The sequence below is a fragment of the Oryctolagus cuniculus genome, unplaced genomic scaffold (genome assembly GCF_964237555.1).
Source record: "Oryctolagus cuniculus unplaced genomic scaffold, mOryCun1.1 SCAFFOLD_141, whole genome shotgun sequence".
Classification (NCBI taxonomy): Eukaryota; Metazoa; Chordata; class Mammalia; order Lagomorpha; family Leporidae; genus Oryctolagus; species Oryctolagus cuniculus.
The window spans coordinates 90,697-111,403 of record NW_027208296.1 but is presented as its reverse complement, the minus strand read 5'-3'; the positions used below and the strand labels follow the sequence as shown (position 1 = coordinate 111,403).

General features: G+C 47.3%; 1 protein-coding gene across 9 annotated transcripts in view; it reads right to left on the bottom strand.

The window, feature by feature from the left end:
* Positions 1-327: 327 nt before the first annotated feature.
* The window catches only part of LOC138848171 (rho GTPase-activating protein 20-like), a 59,977-nt gene continuing 39,597 nt past the window's right edge, over positions 328-20,707 (bottom strand). For 6 of the 9 annotated variants that reach the window (XM_070067745.1, XM_070067744.1, XM_070067746.1 and 3 more), the window contains 8 exons: positions 17,317-17,453; positions 15,933-16,094; positions 12,078-12,184; positions 11,092-11,287; positions 10,601-10,751; positions 3,786-3,869; positions 2,143-2,256; positions 328-613 (listed from right to left, as the gene is read on the bottom strand). In XM_070067745.1, the coding sequence (XP_069923846.1) occupies positions 453-613; positions 2,143-2,256; positions 3,786-3,869; positions 10,601-10,751; positions 11,092-11,287; positions 12,078-12,184; positions 15,933-16,094; positions 17,317-17,453 (1,112 nt within the window). In that variant the 3' untranslated portion in view covers positions 328-452. The remainder of the gene's footprint in view (positions 614-2,142; positions 2,257-3,785; positions 3,870-10,600; positions 10,752-11,091; positions 11,288-12,077; positions 12,185-15,932; positions 16,095-17,316; positions 17,454-20,707) is intronic. The other 3 variants (XM_070067739.1, XM_070067741.1, XM_070067740.1) reach the window with 3 other exon arrangements.

Sequence of the window (20,707 nt, the reverse complement as noted above, 5' to 3'; positions counted from 1 at the left end):
GTCCGCTGCGCACACTGGGCCACCAGGGGCAGTGGGGCACTCCACGCCGGGTCCCATGAGGCTTCTGCACTCGCAGCCTCCGTGGCAACGCCAGGCATGCGGGCTGGGCGTGCTGCACCAGACCCCCGGGGTCATGGCGGGAGCAGACGTGGGGGGCGGGGAAGCCTACGCCCCTCCCGCACGGCTTAGCAGACCACCACGCAGAGAAACGGACAACCTGCGCACAGGCCCAGGCAGCGTGCAGCCAACCAGAGAACCCGGGAGGACACACGGCCCCGTCTCGGAGCGCCTGACTCGCACCGCGGCCCCTCTCTCCCCAGGGAGCACATCCTTCCCGGGCAGAGCCCCGAGGACGTCCCCGCAGCTCCAGAGCACAGGCCAGCGTTTCGGGACAAGGAATCGCATGGCGACACCTTCCCGGTCCCGGAGGCAATAGGAAAGCCCGTTCTCGCTCAAGGAGCCCCGGCAGCCCAGCGGGCTCCCAGGGGCAGAGGACACAAGGCACACGGGCCCCTACCGTGGTCGTGGTCGTGGTCGTGGTCAGCCTCGGTGCTGGGAGTCATGGTTGGGAGCGGCACGTCCGGAACAGGTTCCCGGGTGCCGGGCTCGGCGTCTGCGGAAGAAGAAGAGACATCACACACTTGGCCTGAGTGAGGGTCTTTGCCGACAACACACCTGCCTCCGCCTAGGAAACCAGGCAGAGAAATGTTCTCCCGGCCCCACACCTCCCGACGCCTCATGTGGGTGGGTGCCTAGGTCAGTGCGGAGACAGCATGGGCGCCTGCCTGCCTAGGCCACAAAGAATCCCGACCAAGGGAAACTGGTGGCACCGGGGCCAGGGCGAGGGCCCGCAGTCCCCCCTTCTGCGTTGGGCCGCGCAAGGCCTTGGTGCCACCCCACCCTCCAAGTGGGTTCCCCTCCTTGGCCAGGGCTGGCGGGCTAAGAGCGGCCCTTCCCTTCCACACGGCAAGGCGACGAGGAAGGGGAAGTGAAAGGATCCAGGAACCAGGAAAGGGCCACCTCCGGGTTCCAGGGGGAGCCAAGAAAGAGCCTGACGGCACCCAGCCAGCCCCCTGTCTCAGGGGAGGGGCCTGGTGGGCACACCTCGAGCAATCCTCTGGGCCCTCCAGGACGGCAACTGAGCACCGTGTCCGGCACGGGCTCAGTCCAGCCAGGCCCCGCTGGACGGCTCCCCGCACGGGGGCGAGAGGGGAGAAAAGCGGACGGAGCAACCGCGCCCTCTCTCATCTGCGCCCACTCAGGGCACGGAGGACAGACGGGCCCGCGTGGCTGGCTCCACACACCAGCCCGGGTCTGGTCTGGGCCACGAGCGCACGACTGGGAACTGGCCCATCCAGGACACTGGGTCAGATTCTCCTGGTGGCCCGCCGGACTACACGGCAGACAACTCCCCAGCTGCCTGGGGGCACGGCACGGGTCCAGAACACGCTCAAGCCAGCGACAGAGGGCACATCGAGGACTTGTCCTCAGGCAGCGGCCACGCCTCCTGGACGCTGTCCCGGGAGCTCGGAGACCAGCCAACGCCAAGAGGAAGGCAAGGACGTCTCAGGAGAGGCAGAGGCACAGAGCACCATCCTCGCGGAGCCCAGCGTGCCCGCGCCTAAGTCCGCTGCGCACACTGGGCCACCAGGGGCAGTGGGGCACTCCACGCCAGGTCCCATGAGGCTTCTGCACTCGCAGCCTCCGTGGCAACGCCAGGCATGCGGGCTGGGCGTGCTGCACCAGACCCCCGGGGTCATGGCGGGAGCAGACGTGGGGGGCGGGGAAGCCTACGCCCCTCCCGCACGGCTTAGCAGACCACCACGCAGAGAAACGGACAACCTGCGCACAGGCCCAGGCAGCGTGCAGCCAACCAGAGAACCCGGGAGGACACACGGCCCCGTCTCGGAGCGCCTGACTCGCACCGCGGCCCCTCTCTCCCCAGGGAGCACATCCTTCCCGGGCAGAGCCCCGAGGACGTCCCCGCAGCTCCAGAGCACAGGCCAGCGTTTCGGGACAAGGAATCGCATGGCGACACCTTCCCGGTCCCGGAGGCAATAGGAAAGCCCGTTCTCGCTCAAGGAGCCCCGGCAGCCCAGCGGGCTCCCAGGGGCAGAGGACACAAGGCACACGGGCCCCTACCGTGGTCGTGGTCGTGGTCGTGGTCGTGGTCGTGGTCGTGGTCAGCCTCGGTGCTGGGAGTCATGGTTGGGAGCGGCACGTCCGGAACAGGTTCCCGGGTGCCGGGCTCGGCGTCTGCGGAAGAAGAAGAGACATCACACACTTGGCCTGAGTGAGGGTCTTTGCCGACAACACACCTGCCTCCGCCTAGGAAACCTGGCAGAGAAATGTTCTCCCGGCCCCACACCTCCCGACGCCTCATGTGGGTGGGTGCCTAGGTCAGTGCGGAGACAGCATGGGCGCCTGCCTGCCTAGGCCACAAAGAATCCCGACCAAGGGAAACTGGTGGCACCGGGGCCAGGGCGAGGGCCCGCAGTCCCCCCTTGTGCGTTGGGCCGCGCAAGGCCTTGGTGCCACCCCACCCTCCAAGTGGGTTCCCCTCCTTGGCCAGGGCTGGCGGGCTAAGAGCGGCCCTTCCCTTCCACACGGCAAGGCGACGAGGAAGGGGAAGTGAAAGGATCCAGGAACCAGGCAAGGGCCACCTCCGGGTTCCAGGGGGAGCCAAGAAAGAGCCTGACGGCACCCAGCCAGGCCCCTGTCTCAGGGGAGGGGCCTGGTGGGCACACCTCGAGCAATCCTCTGGGCCCTCCAGGACGGCAACTGAGCACCGTGTCCGGCACGGGCTCAGTCCAGCCAGGCCCCGCTGGACGGCTCCCCGCACGGGGGCGAGAGGGGAGAAAAGCGGACGGAGCAACCGCGCCCTCTCTCATCTGCGCCCACTCAGGGCACGGAGGACAGACGGGCCCGCGTGGCTGGCTCCACACACCAGCCCGGGTCCGGTCTGGGCCACGAGCGCACGACTGGGAACTGGCCCATCCAGGACACTGGGTCAGATTCTCCTGGTGGCCCGCCGGACTACACGGCAGACAACTCCCCAGCTGCCTGGGGGCACGGCACGGGTCCAGAACACGCTCGTGCCAGCGTCAGAGGGCACATCGAGGACTTGTCCTCAGGCAGCGGCCACGCCTCCTGGACGCTGTCCCGGGAGCTCGGAGACCAGCCAACGCCAAGAGGAAGGCAAGGACGTCTCAGGAGAGGCAGAGGCACAGAGCACCATCCTCGCGGAGCCCAGCGTGCCCGCGCCTAAGTCCGCTGCGCACACTGGGCCACCAGGGGCAGTGGGGCACTCCACGCCGGGTCCCATGAGGCTTCTGCACTCGCAGCCTCCGTGGCAACGCCAGGCATGCGGGCTGGGCGTGCTGCACCAGACCCCCGGGGTCATGGCGGGAGCAGACGTGGGGGGCGGGGAAGCCTACGCCCCTCCCGCACGGCTTAGCAGACCACCACGCAGAGAAACGGACAACCTGCGCACAGGCCCAGGCAGCGTGCAGCCAACCAGAGAACCCGGGAGGACACACGGCCCCGTCTCGGAGCGCCTGACTCGCACCGCGGCCCCTCTCTCCCCAGGGAGCACATCCTTCCCGGGCAGAGCCCCGAGGACGTCCCCGCAGCTCCAGAGCACAGGCCAGCGTTTCGGGACAAGGAATCGCATGGCGACACCTTCCCGGTCCCGGAGGCAATAGGAAAGCCCGTTCTCGCTCAAGGAGCCCCGGCAGCCCAGCGGGCTCCCAGGGGCAGAGGACACAAGGCACACGGGCCCCTACCGTGGTCGTGGTCAGCCTCGGTGCTGGGAGTCATGGTTGGGAGCGGCACGTCCGGAACAGGTTCCCGGGTGCCGGGCTCGGCGTCTGCGGAAGAAGAGGAGACATCACACACTTGGCCTGAGTGAGGGTCTTTGCCGACAACACACCTGCCTCCGCCTAGGAAACCAGGCAGAGCAATCCTCTGGGCCCTCCAGGATGGCAACTGAGCACCATGTCCTGCACGGGCTCAGTCCAGCCATGGCCTGCTGGACGGTTCTCTTCCCAGGGAAACTAGCGGGATTGGGGGTGGGTTTGGGCCTGTGTCAGGGTCGAGTAGTTGGTTCGCTGATGGTTTGATTTCACCCTACTCTCCATTTTGTTTGGCCACCTGTACAGTGTCTAAAGGGCTCAAGCCATGTGGAGACCCTCATGCACCAGTGGTGTATGTACGCTCTGGGTGTAATGGGAAGTATAATTTGTAATCTCAGTTAACCTGACTAGCATTCTGGCACTCTTTTCCCAGAAGACACGTCCTTCCTGGGCACATATCCAAGGTTCCTTTACAGCTTGAGAGCAGAGGCACTTATTTCTTGAGAAGGAATCACTTTGCAACAAATCGGAACGTTAAAGAGCATGTGAAGTGAAAGGATGCAGGAACTTGCAAGTGCCACCTTGGTGTTCCAGTGGGAGCAAAGAACCTTATTTCACCCAGACCACAGTCCCCTCTGAGGGGCTACGTGAGTATACCTCTAGGAATTCTCTGGTCCCTGCAGGACACTACTGCCAACCCCAGTTCTCATGAACCATGTTCAGCACATGCTTAGTCATGTCACTCCCTCGTTGACGCTCCCGCCATGTGGGAGAAATTCTTATGCAGCTGCACAATCTCCTCTGTGTTCACTCACAGGGCAGAAGGCAAGCGTGGCCGCACCGCTGTTTGGTCCGGTCTTTTTCCCTAGTGGAGGATTGGGGCCTGTCCCATTCAGGGCACTCTTTGAGGCTCATGTTGGGTTCATGTACTCCATGTCAGACAAATCTCAGAGTGTTTAGGCATGCTTTAAGAACACACTCATTCCAGCAGCAGAGATCAAATCCATGACTTCACGTCAGGCAACAGCCATGCTTCGTGGACACGTTTCCCGGGGTTCCGAGACCAGCCGAAGCAAAAAAAAAAATGATTGTCATGTTGGGTTTCAAACTCCATAGAAAACAAATATAAATGTCTTAGGCAGGATTGGGGAACCCACTCGTTCCATGTTTCAATTAGTGCATCTCTTTTCAGGCGGTAACACTGTAAGTCACAGATGTAATGAAATTTCTTTTAACTATCATTAGTCTATTTGTTGTGCTAGGGAGCCAACAAAGTACAATATGATGCCCAGTTCACTTTCTTAGTAGGGATCCTGGTGACAGTCTCTGTGAATTAATCTTTTCCCTCCTTCACTGCAACTGAAAACCTCAAGTGCCATTAGCCTTGCCCTCATATAATTGGTAAATTCAGTATTTGGTGGATGGCTCCAAGCATTTAGGGATGAAAGGTGAAAATGCAAAACCACCATGCCATCTCTCTAATTCAGTATCTCAGTTGTCAGAGAAAAGCAGCATGTCTGGGCATAGAAATGTTTCTTCATTTCTCCTCTTTATGAATTAGTTTTTATTGAAAAGAGTTCATGGTTTAGCCAAATGCAGGGTTAGCACTTGGATTTTTGCTTTGTGTTGGAGTGAAGCTGCTCTAGGAGTCTAGGCTCTCAGCGTTCATCAACGTTCATCAATGGTAACTGTGTCTATGAGTGTTGCAGTGGTATAGTCTGCTGCAGTTCATAAGGATAGAAGTTGGGCTTGAGCTGAATATGGGTTTCTTTATCTGTATATCTTTGGTGCACCGAGAGTTCAATTTCAGTCTTGCCAGAGAGTGTGACAGCCAGGACCTTGTTCTTGGTGCTGAGAGAGACAAAGTTGACCTCCCCCTTGTCCTACTGGCAAGCCTTGATGATTCCAGTGATTATGGAACCAATTCCTGTGACTCTATACAGATGGGCCCTTCCTCAGGTCATTTCTGTGCTAAGAATTGCCCTTCCCCTTTCAGAAAAATAAGAGGATAGGCATAGATGAAATGAAAAGATCCAGTAATTAGGGAAATGGCCAGTATCCCGGTGAGAGCCAAGGAAAATGTGCCACTTTGCTAACCCACTGTCTTGGCATAGAGACAACAAGGGTGACTCACTCTCTAGGCATTTTATCCCTCCTGCACAGCAAAAGACGACTTCAATCCAAGTTAGGAAAGTTGCTCAACCATTTCGGCAAGTTAGTTCTTGAGGAGGTTTCAAGGAATTTTAGGAAAGATGGGATAAAATCCTCAAAAACCCTGACAACTGTTATTTTCAGTAACTCAGAAGACAGAGGACAAATGACATAGGTGGGCTCATTCCATGCTTAGTCTTGGTCTCCTTGCCCAGTGAAGGAAGTGTTTATGCCAGTCACACTCCCAGACACTGGGTCCAATTCTCAGGTAGATTTTATTTAATCCATTGAAGAAAAATCTACAGTTGTCTTGGGATAACTTTGGAAAACAGACCCTATGAGAGGTCAAGGCAACGATTTAACACCCCAGCATCAGGCAATCATCATGGAGATTTCCTTGAGGTTTCTGAGACCTCGTGAAGGAAAGGAGAGGGAAATACATATCATGAGTACAAGATGCAAAGACGGAATTCTTTTGGAGCTAAACAAAAGATTTTCTAAATTCATTGCAGATATATTATTTTTATTTGAGTAGCACTAGTCTACCAAACTTTGGAGTTACGATTTGAGGTAGCAAACGTGTGAGGATACAGAAAATGAAAGTCTCGGCAAATTGAGTGCTGATTTGGTGTACGATTGTGAAGCAGTCATGATTCCAGCAGAAGCAAATGGTTGTCTCAGTGTTTGTGCCTCATCAGCAATTTTCTTTCAAGGGAATCTGCCCTTCCAAGGCAGAAACTGAAGATGTCAAGCTAGTTAGGAAACACACATTCAAACATTTGTGAAAAAGAAGCTCTTAATGTCACATTAAAAGATGGGCAGAGAACATAAAATGAAATCCTAAGTAATTCTGCTAACTGAACACATCCAGTGTTCAGAATGCAGAGGTCAAAAGACAGATGTGGGCCCTGGCCAGCTCGGGCTTGGCATTATTTGCCAGTAGACGATTTTGTTCAGTCACCACATCTTACACTGTGCCACACTCCAAGTGAAGTGTGAACTTTCATGTTGAAGGAAAAACAAAACCTATCATAGTACATTTTCCAACAGCAGACCCTTCTCAACATCAGATAACTGGTAATGAAGTTATTCTGAATCCAAATACGATACAAGCACATGAAAGGAGATACATGCAAACATGCATTATGGGAAAATGCTGTGTGAACTTCCTTTTGCTCAAGAAAAAAAGATTCCTATTCTAAATTCTCTTACATGTTTCCTGTTTGTCCTTGGATATCATTTTGAACTGTAATTTTCCTTCCAGAAAATATAAGCACAAGAAAAATAAAGGCAAACGGCATAGTCAGTGTTCCCGTGGAAGCCAAGTCAAGAAAAATATGAAGTCAAAACCATTGCCTTAGTTTGGTAGTCACACTGGTCATTCTCTAGCAAGAGAGTTATTAATGGAGGAGTTCAATTCCAGTTAGGAAAATTATACATTTTGGCAAGTTGGTTTGTAGCAGGCGTTCAAGGCAGTGCAAGGAAGATTCAAGTACATGCTTAGGAACCACACCAATTGTTCTCTTCAGTAACTCAGAAGACAAGGTTCAGAAGGCACGCACAGGCCAATCTGAAACTCGGGCCTAGCCTTTTTGCCAAGTGGAGGGTTTGGGTCAGTCACATTCTTTGACATTGGATCCGATTCTCGTGTTGGTTTTATTGATTCCACTGTGGAAAAATCTAAAGCTGTCTTAGAATATGTTCAGAAAACAGACTCATCTCAGTGTAAGGTACAAGTAAAATCAACTCTGAAATCTCAACTTCATGTACTCATAAAGGGGATTTTCCTGAGGTTTCAGAGACCTCATGAAGAAAAGAAAAAGAAAACGTACTGGGGGCAGCCAAAATAGCTCAGTTGGGAGAGTGTTAGACTGAAGAAAAGGAAAATAGATACGATGAGAACCCACTGCACAAATTGAATCATTTTTTAGAATTGTTACTAATATAAAGAGAACAGATTTCGTGTATTTCACAGCTACAGTTCTAAGAAGAGAATCATAATTCCCCCCTCCCCCTCTCACTCTCTCAACCCCCTCTTTTCTTCCCTACTTTTCCTTTAAGTTTTACAAAGAAAAGCTTTCAGTCCACTCTATAGTCACAGGCTTAATTTATCACTAACCATATATTCAACAAGTAACAAAGTCGGAAGACTACAGTTCCACACAAGTATACACAAGGCCTAAGAAGAGCAATCATATCACAAAGTATCCATTTTATTCCTAAGTATTTTTTGTATTCTACATCACCTGCCACATAGCAGAGAAAATAAATATATTTGTCTTTTAGGGACTGGCTTGTATCATTAGGCTTAATGGTCCCCACTTGTATCCATTTCTATACAAAAGACAGGATTTCATTCTTTTCTTTTTATGGCTGAGGAGTATTCCACAGTGTGTATATACCACATTTTCTTAATTCCATTATCAGTTGATGGATATCTGGGTTGACTCCACATCTTAGTTGTTGTGAATTCAGCTGCAATAAACATGGGGGTACAGATGACACTTCACATGCTGATTTCATTTTCTTTGGGTTCATTCCCAGGAGTGGAATGGATCAGTCATATGGTAGATCTATTTTCAGATTTCTGAGGAATCTCCATACTGTCTTCCATAATGGTTCTACTAGTTTACATTCCCACAAGCAGTGGGTTAGGGTACCTTTTCCCCACATCATCACCAGCATTGATTGCTTTTTGAGTTTTGGATGATAGCCATCTAACTGGGCTGAAGTGAAAAATCATTGTGGCTTTGATTTGCATCTCCCTGCAGACTAGTGATCCTGAGCATCTGTTCACCTGTCTATTGGCCATTTCAATATTTTGAGCAGGAAAATTCCTTTCTAAATTCATTTCAGGTGTTTTATTTTTATTTAAATTCCACTTATATACAAAACATGAGAATTACTTTAAGAGGCGCAAAAAGGATAAGGACAGAAATACTGAAAATCTATCTTGAAAATCAATGATTGAATTTTGCAACTGTGAGACAGTTACAGAATAACTGGATTCAAAACGTTTGTCTTAGGGTAGGTGCCTCGTGGGCAATTTTCTACCAAGGAATTCTATCCTTCCAGGAAAGAAACTGAAGATTTCAAGCACATCGATAACAAGGCGCAAACCTTTTATAAACTATCCTTTGGCGTTAGGTGAAAGGAATTTTAGGGACATTTAAAGGAAGCACGCTCTTGGTACTCTTCAGTAACTCAGATTGCGAGGACAGAAGACGCAGGTGGTCCCTTTACAAGCTCAAGCTTGACTTCTTTTTCCTTTGGAAAGTTCTGGCCAGACACCATACCTTTAATGGGTTCAGACTCCGGTGACAGTGTCATCTTTTCCATTGACGAGAAAACAAAAGTAGTGTTAGTCTATTTTCAGTCACTTTTCAGTATCTGATTGCAGGAGAAGAATTTGTTTGGAATGTAAATATCATTTGCTCCCAATGTGGGTTTCTTTAAGTTCTGAGACATCATCAAACTAAGTATATCAAAGTATGTCTCTGAGAAAATGATGCCCAAGTTGAATACTCATTGTGAATCAAACCAATTCTTGTTTTGAATTGAAAGTTTGAGGTTTAATCCTTGAAATCATTTAAATGAAGAATCTTGTACTTTGGAAAAGTACCCATTAGTTTTCCACAGGGAGCCAAGGATAGAATAACATCATTGACTCATATTGGAGATTGTCTTGCAGTTTCTGAGACATCATGAAGACAAGTTTATGAAAGAACAATTAATGAAAAAATGATTTATAGATGTACTACTTTCTTGAGCAAAACAAATCCCTATCTTTCATTTATTCTAAGGTTTTTATTTTTAACTTTGAGTACTATTTATGTACACAACATACAAAGGTGACACGTTGGTACATGAAGGCACCAAATTTGGAACACTGGCAAGAAGCCTCTATGACATGAGGTCTTTTCTGTTCATCCCTAACACTATTCCCTTTCAAAGGGTTTCAAAGAGCACTGGGACTTGGGATGTGTCAGCTACCACAGAGTACCAAGCCTCGCCGATGCTTCAACAGGAACACACTGATTATATGGGAGAGAGTAATTCAGAAGTGTATGTGGAAATGCATTTCAAAGAATGAACTTGTCTATGCACACACTGTTTCTAGTTGTATCATAAATACCTATAATGAAAAAGTGTGCATTCATCTGAATATGTTTAGCAGCGAAGTCACATACTACTTTAAGTCCACGTTTCCTCAGCACATGAGGCACTCTCATTTGTAAGGGCTACACTTACATTTGGTTAGAAAATGGTTCCATAGACTAGATCAACACACGATCTCTCTGATGCACACATCATTTGCAAGAGTGGCGTGGTAAGTCAAGTACATCATCTTATCTGTGCTTTGGTCTCAGGACACCATAAAACCTCCTGATCTGTGCTACCCTTGTGAAGACAGAGCAGGTGGAGTCATGGGAGGGGTGGCATTACTCTTGGGGTTAGCCCTGAGCTACAGGACATCACTCAAGCTTCTCCTGTGACACCTGGCAGGCTTGCGGTCTGGTTCTTAGCAAAGGAGTGAAATTCTCCCAGAGAACCTGGCACGCTGGCCCTAAGATCCCACCTCAGGGAACTCTCACCTGGGCTGGCAGCACTCTGCCCCGCAGTGGCGATGACTTGCCGGGTACTCTCTCCAATGTTTCTTTTGGATTTCATACAGCTCTTCTTAGACTTCTGGTCAACTGCAAATATTCTGGGATAACTTGCAATCAGAAACTCCACCAGGGAAAGCTGTGACACAAAAGGATGAACATGGGGTGCTCTTTTCCACTTGGCCTATTTAGGAGTCACAAGTCCTATGTGAACCGTGAACATCACAAAAATGTGAAATTCTGGATTCTAACAAAAATTTGCACTTGACAGTAACACATACGAACCAGTTTTATCTCATAAATGACAGTTACACTTCCAAGAATACTATGTAACTTGTCCAAAAACATTTCTCATTAGAAGACCAACATATTTTGTGGCCTAGTTGAATGGCTAATATTTTGATATCACTCGCTTCTTTGGCAAGAATGCAAATCCTGACTTTCACTTTTCCAACACAAACAAACAGGGTACTCATTACCTTTCTCCTTATTTCATCTTCGAGGGCTGGGCTTCTTGAAGTAGATCGCCAGACACACAGAAGGCTCGGGGTGATGCACAAAGCTAACTTTGATGTAGTCATCTGATTGTATGATGCATTACATGAGATTGCATATAATGATGAAAACAAGTGTCTTATGAGAGCTGTGTTAGTTCTGGGCAGATGGGCTAAAAGCCTAAACACAAAAAAATGCAGTCTTATAGCAAGTCATTTTCCTCAGGAATTTGTAGATAAAAAAAAGGAAATACAGTAGTTTTAATGCCATTGACATAATCCAATGAAAATACAGACAAAAGGAGCTGTAAGTCTTAAAAAAAATTCCTATGATTTTTTTGCTGAAATCACAATGTGTTTTCATTTGGGATAACTTTGTAAATATCTAATTGAACACAGGTATATTAAAAACAGATGTTGTGTTACAGAATGTTCTCAGGTGAGAGCTTACTGAGGAAATTCAACAGCAATTAATTGAAAGCATTGCCCTTCTTTGAAAGGTAATAGTACAAGAATGCTGCCTCAAGACAAGAGTCTAAAGCAGTGATGGAACAAACACATCCCGGGCATGAATACATACAAAAGCGCTTGACTGACTTCAATTCTATAAGCACACACAGAGATCTGCACTTAGTTGCTTCTGACAATATGACGGTCAGACCAGTGGTCAACTGTTCTTGTAGCATGTCTCTGACACCAGCGGACTTCCTCCCCACCGATGTCATACATTCAGAATGTGTACAATATCAACAACTCCATAATAACATTTGGGGAGAAATAAGAACTCAATGACAATGGTAGAGTCTACATGTCTTCTGATTCTGGCTGTGGTGTGTGGGACTACAAGAACCCTCTTCACAATGTGCACTCTTCTAGTGGTTCATGCTCGAGAGCAGAAAATCTTTTTCTCAGACTATGTCGGTTGCCTTCTGAGGCATGTCTGGAATGCAGTACCAATTATATAGAATCACCTCTGGATGTCTCTGGCCTCCTCGTCATTCCCTTTATCAAGAACATCCAGCCACTGATCATAGAGGTCGGTTGAAAAGAGAGTGCCAGGAAAGGCTCGAAGACACTCCTTATAGAGATTAAAAAAGAAGTTATATCAATTTGTTGGCAAATATAGACTTGAGAAATTACAAAGAAAACATTTAATTGCAATATTTCATTTAATCTCCGCTTTTTCTCTAGACGTTCAAACTGTGACCTCCATAGAGTTTGGCCTCTAATTCCCACCATTGTGTACATGCAGAAACGGGTGCTTCCATTTCTTCTGACTTACTCTAGAGGTGTACACAGTCTGAGAAGTTTTGGAAGGGAAGAAAAACCTCATCTTATTGTCTCAATCATCTTTTGGAGGGTAGTTATTATGGCATAGTGGATTAATCTGCTGCCAGGGATGCCATCAACTCTTATCAGAGGGTCACTTCAATTCCTGGCTGCTCTACTTCTGATCCAGCACATTGCTAAAGTGCCTGAGAAAGCAGTGGGTAACTGCCCAAGTACTTGGGGCTCTGCCCTACTTCAGAGACCTGAAACAAGTTTTCGGTTCTGGCTTCAGGTTGGCCCAGCCCAACCTGGGCCACTCAGAAAACATGTGGAAGATTGACATCTCTGTATGAGCATGTGTGTGTGTTTGTGTCATTGTAAGCTTATTTATTTATGTAAAAGATGGAGTTGAAACACACACACACAGAGGGAGAGAGGGAGAGAGGAGAGAGAGAAAGAAACAGAGAGACAGTGAGGGAAACAGAGACAGAGAGGAATCTTCCATACACGAATTTACTCTGCAAATGTCCACATTGAATCCGGAAGCCAGGAACTCCACCCAGCTCTGCTATGTGAGTGGCAGGGACCACAGTATTTGGGCCATCTTTGGCTGCCTTCCCATGTCCATTCGTGGTAAGTTCATCCAGAACCAAGCAGCTGGGACTCAAATCAGTGCACATACAGGTTGTCTGTGTTGCAGGTAGTAGGTAAATGCACTGCGCTACATTGCCAGACCCATACGTGTCTCTCTCTTTCACTCTGCCATTCAAATATATAAAACAAATCTATATAGTCTTCTTTGCCTATATTTTAGCAAAATAGTACAAACTGACAAATCTGCTTATGGGTCATCCTAAATCATATTATGCACTGTGGACATGTAAACATACATACTTCACATTTTGATTTCAGACTAATCCTTTTAAGTCTTAGCAGCAAAGGTTCCGAACCAAATGAACTAAATATACACACATGTACTCACAGAAAATAGGAAGTAAGGACTGGACATTTTGACTATGTCTGTTCCCTGGGGCAAAATACTCTCCTAATAGCCTCATTCTACTTTCCTTTTCACTAGCTCATTGATCAACTCTTTACAAATATAACCAGAAGATGGTGGGATTTATATTTCCAGTTCATATCCCCTTGCTAGCTTTCTTTCCACTGGTCTCACTATATGGCCCATGACACTTTTCAATAGCAGTGAGTGTAGGAAATGCCTCTCAGTAAGTGTTGTGTTCATAATCCAGACATTGCTCACTCATTCTAGTAGTTCTTGAGTAGTCATTTATGTCATATCCAGTTTGGACTACTGGGGATAGAACAGTGAAGAAAACGGACAAAATCCAAGCCCTCTTATACCCTGACTATGTCACTGGCGTCCAATACTCTCCCACTGTAGTTACAGCCTTTGACTGTTTCCCAAGGAGTATGTCCAGTATGTGTGGAGCTCTGAATGATGGGGAAGTCTGGGATGGCTCAGGAGCAGCTTTGTCTGCTGGGTACTTACTTCCATGCACGTGGGGTATGTGTCCTCTCTTGGCTTTCCCTGTGCTGCAGGATGACTAGACGGGGCATGTTGTGGAAGTCACACTGTGAGCCAAGGAGATCATGTGAAGACGATTTGCTGTTGCACCTCTGCTTCTAGGGAGCTCAATGGCAAATCCAACTCCATGACTGTATTTATGTTTAGCCTGGACCAACTCTCCAGGTGATTCCCATGGTATTTATCAAAAATCAGACTCCAAAGTCCTCAGAGGGGTAACCACTATATCTTGTTGAAAAATGACATCAACTTCATGTACAACAGAAACAACACAAACATGTGACTGTCTAACCTAGTGTATATTTTTATGATCTGAGTGATGTACGTGTGGGCCCGGAAGTCATTACAGAAGTGTAACCATTTAACATGTGGCCAAGCATTGATGGAGGGTAAGGAAAGAGCAAGTGTACTGAGCGTTTCAAAGAATGTAAGGATATTTTTTGTAGTGATTACGGCATTGCCAGATTTTTGTTTCACAGCTGCTGAAATGACCAACAATTCAATTTTCCCTTACAGAAATGTACCTGGATACTTGTGATTTTACCATGCAATTTTGAAATACATGTGTATTTTGCATCACCTTGGATTTTAGAATTCTTTGCTCAGGGATGGCACTGTTTCGCAGCAGGTTAACGCCTTGGCCTGAAGTGCCAGAATCCCATATGGTATGGGTGCCGGTTCAAGGCCCGGCTGCTCCTCTTCCGGCCAGGTTCTCTGCTATGGCCTGGGAAAGCAGTGGAAGATGGCCCAAGTCCTTGGGCCCCTGCACCCACGTGGGAGACCCAGAGGAGGCTCCTGGCTCCTGGCTTCAGATCGCTGCAGCTCTGGCCATTGCGGCCAATTGGGGAGTGAACCATCGCATGGAGGACTTCTCTCTCTCTCTCTCTCTCTCTCTGCCTCTCCTCTCTCTGTAATTCTGACTTTCAAATAAATAAAAAAAGAGAATTCTGTGCTCAATGGGCAGAGGCACAGAGAGCGAGACACACATGCACATACACGCACACTGTTCATGAATGAGGAAGAGAGACAGAGAGAGATCCTACATAAATGAATGGCTGCAATATCCAGTTCAGACCCTGGTTGAAGCCAAGAGCATCATCCTTGCCTCTCACATGGGAGGCAAGAACCTCAGTACCTTGGCCATCTTCCACTGCCTTCCCAGATGCATTAACAGGATGCTGGATCAGCAGCACAGCAGCCAGGACTTGAATTGGGGCTCTGATATACGACGCCAGCATTCCAACCCCCAGCATACCCTGCTATGCCAAACACAGGCCCAACATTTTAAAACTTCTAACCTAGCTTTGCCTGCTGCAACACTTTCAAAGTCAGATTCACAAGCTGAGCTTTGTGCTGGGGCTCGTTACTATGTAACTATAACTAGGAGTATTGGCTTAAGTACAATGGAAATGAACATAAGATGCCAACAGTAGTCAAAATGAAGGCAGCTCCAAATAGCAGAGTCCTGACACCACGTGTGAAGCAAAGGCATAAGAGACAGGGGAAAGAATGGCAATGAAAAGAATGGAATTTTCTTGGCATTTGTATGTATTTTTAATTCATTTTAAGAGCAATGTTTGCTTATTGTGGAAAACACCTAGAATGGTTTTCAAAATTTCAAATAAAGTTTCTTTGGGAAACTCTGATGTCATTAGGAAGACACTGTCAAATCTGGCAAATGCAGGAGATTTGTACTGGCCAAAATTCTATATGAATAACCAGGGTTTATTTGGAAGATGCTTGGGCAATTATAACTATGCTAGCATAATTCTACATGGAGCATTCAGATGAGGACAGCAAGCATGGAGTCTGAAGACTGGGAAAGCTATCTAACAAGCAGAGTCTGTCCAATGAAGGGAGTAGCTGCCTACAACCTGGAGTTTCTGATGTGTTTTTCAGTTTCTCAGACGCTTAACTGATTAGGCCTACTGCTCTTCTTGAGATGTCACGAGGAATGAAACCCATCACACAGCTTCCATATTGTGCATAGATGATGCCAGAATCCCCCTACCTTTAACAGTGTTGCTAACACAAGTGGCGATTCATTGCCCCAGTCGCCTCTATCTCCTGTGTTAAATCTTTCCTTTAGGGCTATAAATGACTTTATGTCACCAACTTTTTGAAAAATATTCTCTGTCTTTGGCCCTTTCTGCTTGATAATACGAATCACTTCCTGTGGAAAAGAAAAAGGAAAACTAATTAAAGGACATTTCATATCCACAAGCCCAGAACAAAAGCTAGCCCCCTGTAGAGAAGAGTATGGGAACTGACACAGCAGCAGCTGAAGTGAGGGAAGAAAATTTTGTTCAGTGTCTCTAAATATATGTTCAACCCATCCATCTGATCTGTGTCCACCCACTAAATTGTTTTGAATGCTGGCTTTAACCTAGTTTCCTTTTCAAGGAATGAAACTTGTACACCAAACTTCTCTGCTTCAAGCTTTTAGTGAATCACTCTCTCCTGTTTTACCATGCTGTTCTCATTATTTCCTAGTACTGATGGCCTTTCCCAACTAGGAAAATCTCGTTGCCACACTTGTTGCCAAACTTGTTGACTTTCATGTCCTTCTGCCTCATCTTCATGCCAAGAGGGGAACAGGAGTGTCACAGGTATCTCCAGGAATCTGTCATCTATTAGGTCCCTTACTTTTCATGAGACCTTGGGCATAGGACATCACCTTACTCATGCTTTCCTTTTATCCATGAATGATGTCACAGTGATGAGGATCCTAGCAACTCCTTCAACTTGTGAATGCTGCAAGGGCTGGGGCACCATCTAGCATGGAACTAACTTGATACATTCCTCCCCACCTCGCAAAAAATGCCCTACATCTAGCATAGTGTATGTAGATGTGCTGGACAATCAATGTGCCAACTCTGAAATGCCCTCCTGGGAAATAACATAGGCCACGTTCTGTGGCTTTCCTCTGACACATTCTCTTATGATAGAAGGATACATAAATGGCAGGTGATCCATCTAATCATCTGAAATACAAACCACGCCCACAGTGAGGGACGTTGAGTTCTAAGTTTGAGTCATCTAGACAAAAAGGAAATGAAGGAACACTTCAAGGAAGAGGCTAAAAGGGGAACATGGGGGGATGTCGACTCCAAGAGATTCAGAAACATTCCTTTTGCTGTGTGTGAGCAGGTGACTGGGTAACATCGCTGAAACCAGCAGAATAAACGGAACGGTTCTTTCTCCTGTTGCCTTTGAAGTAAGACCACGATAACTGAGCTGACTGTTCTTCTTTGAGGTCACATTAAGAAGGCATGTCAGCCAAAGCCAGGGACTGACAAATGATGGCCTCATTTGAAACACTTTTGGATGATGACACCAAGCCCTCAGAACGCTCACTCCTGAGGAGGGCTTCAGAAGATCAAAATGATACCTACCCAGAGTGTGAGGGTCAGGTCCTCAACACCGGACACTCTCAGGAGTGTTGGCACCGAAATAGCAGGAGGGGAGTCCTGGGGCAGGTCATTATGGCTTCTGGTAATGCCCCAGCAAGACAGACAGTTTGTGGGAAAGCCTGAGGAGAAAGTGAGACCATTAGCTGTAGAGGATCATTGACAGATTCTGTTTCCACCCTTTCCATTTGACAGGTGACTGTTTCCAGCCTTAGAAAAGACAGAAACTGATCCATTTGTGGTGTACAAGAGCTTACGATCTGAAATTGGCTAGTACCATCCACGTGACGTTCATGAACTTTTCTTCCCAATTTCCTATAAGCTGGCAGTTAGAATCAGGTGTTTAGCCTAATTGTTAAGATGCCCTAGGCTCATATCAGAGCATCTGGACCTGATGTCCATCTTTGGCTCCCAATTCCAGCTTCTTGCAAATGCAGGCCCTCTGAGGCAGTATGCATGGCTAACAAATTTGGGTTCCTACCTCTCACAAGCACAACATGGAATAAGTTCCCAAATTCCAGCTCTAGTCCTGCCTGTCACAAAGGAGACATGATGTAAATACCAGATTCCAGTTCTGTCCCTGGCCCATGGCCACGGCTGACATTTAGGGAGTGAATCAGAGGATAGGAAACTCAACTCAACTCTTCTCTTCTTTTCTCTCTCTCTCTCTCCTTCTCTTGTGCATGTGTGTGATGGTCTCTCAAATCAAACAATCAATTCATCAACCAGAAATGAAATATAAAGACTTGAGGAAGCTGCTCAGGTTCAATTCTGGCAGTGCTACCTACAGTTTTTGCTTTTTATTTTTTTGCATAATGAGACACCTCACATTGAGTTATACACATCCTCTTAAGTTTACCCAGTGGAGTCAGGTGTCAGAACTCATTTGAAAAGCAAAAAAATACAGTTGACATTCAAACTAAGTGGAGTCTCATAATCTACTTCATGCTAAGTCACCTTTCCCTATGAGATTTCCTGTTTGGTAGTCTGAATGCCCAACCACCAGCAACTCACTCCCATCAAAGAGATCTGCACTTCATGACACAAGCTCCCTGATATCACTCAACCAGCCTCTACCTCCCTCACTCTTCAGGGTTACAAAGCTTAACCTGTTCCCCAGGTGATTTGATTTCACCTTCTTCACTTGGTTCCCAAATGAGTGGCAGGATCCCGTGGGGCCTTGTTCCTTGTGCCACCCTGCCAAGCTATACAGCCTATATTTTAGCTACCCATCAAGCTCTGCCAACTGAACGCTGAAGAGGAATTTTCCACAGAAAAGAGGATCACCAAGGAAAACATGAGTTTGGAGTATCTACTGCTCAGCTGTGCACGTTTTCTTAAGAAGGCACCTAAACTTTTCTTCTTAAATGACCGATTTATGCTGAATATCATAAAAGGCACCAGAGGAGTCAAGGTGCAGTGTGATAGACAGATGGGTGAAGTTGCCAAAAACAATCTGTTTTTGTTTTTTTGTTTTTTTGTTTTTTTTAAGATTAATTTTGACAGAATTACAGAGAGAGGTAGAGACAGAGAAAGGACTTCCATCCACTGGTTCACTCCCCAGATGGCCACAACGGCTAGAGCTATGCTGACCCGAAGCCAGGAGCCAGGAGCTTTTTCTGGGTCTCCCACATGGGTGCAGGGGCCCAAGGACTTGGGTCATCTTCTTCTGCTTTCCCAGGCCATAGCACAGAGCTGGATCGGAAGAGGAGCAGCCGGGACAAGAACTGGTGCCCATATGGGACAGCTGCGCTTCAGGCCAGGGCTTTAACCCGCTGTGCCACAGCACCGGCCCCCTCCCCAAATATCATTCATCAGCCATCTTCTTGGCATTTCTGGGCCCCTGAATGCATCACCATCAGACAAACAAGGGAGGGCAATCCTCATGGTGCTATATCACTGAGGAAGCCAGGATAGGCTCCAAGATGTGCCACTTCATCAGCCAGTCCAGTTACTCAATTCTTTGGACTTTCCTTTGACTCAACTTGTTTAAGAATGATGCTATCTACACCTCATTGCACTAATATAATGTATTACTCAGCATGGCACACAACTCATCACAACCGTGAAGAGAATTACTTTCTTCTGTAATCATTTACAATCAAATGGTGTAAGGGATCCCACACATCAGTTTCCTCACCCTAAAGTAAACTTTATCTCCATTCTCTTTCTGGTTAGTTAGTACTCTCCAGATAGCATGCAGTCACAAAGTAATCCAACACCAAGCATTCAAAATTCCACCTTTTAAAAGGAGACAAGAAAAAAGCAAATGCCATCTCAAATGCAGGAGGCTGCTCATACATACTACCATATCCAACTCTTTCTTTAAAACAGGCAAGAATACATGGTTTAACTCGTGCGCAACCTGGTACACCTAGGACTCACCTGATTTCATTATTTAAAAATCTATTGGGACATAATCCACTACTTAGTTGTCACACAGCTAAGCAATGAAGCATCATGCTCCATACCTTGATATGAATCTATACATCCAGAACATATGGGAACAGAGAGAGATGAGTGCCATTACAATCTTTCTCAAACAAAAATACTTTCGGTGCTTAGCTGAGGCTTTCATAAGGTACATTATTTACTGAGAGCGCATGCTGCTTCTGTGACCAATGGAAACAGCAGCCATTTTCCATGAGACACGTTGCATAATTCAACAAGCTCACTTCAAAAACACTGAGCCTTTCTGACACTCCTGGTGATACTTCTGGTGGTGGCATTCTCTTGCCCAAATGGGGGTTGTGGATGTTTACAAAGTTCAGATTCACAATCTTGCATAGGAGCAACATTTATAGAATATTGCTATATGCTCAAAATTACAACCAAAAACACATTTATAAGCTATATAAATCACAGAATATCCTCACAAGAAAAGTACGAACACCATTCACAGTGGAAATCATTATATTCTTGCCACAATATTTCCCACCTTACTAAAAACTGTTCTTCAGAGAAAGGTCTCTCAAAAGAATATTGACAAGTAGGGAGAGACTGGAAAGCAAAAAGCTGAAACATCCCTGATCGTAACTGTTCAGTCCATGTCTGGTCTAGATATGCATCTGAAGCCTGGAGGAAGTCAGCATGCCGTGGGCATAATGAAGAGATCAATTCAGGAAGCAACCCCCTAGCCACTTCAGCCCAAGCCAGAAGAGATCCAAATTCAATGCCACAGTTTCTCACCATCCTGGAGATCTTCCATATAAGGTAAGTCTAAGGCATGCAGTACATTGATTACTTCCTGCTCTCACTCCAGGTTCAGGGTTACCCTCTGGAATGCTTAGTCTTCATTTCCAGGCCTTCACACATGATGCTCTTCATTGTAAAGATTTATTTGTAATACAGAATAACACACAGAGAAAGACATCTT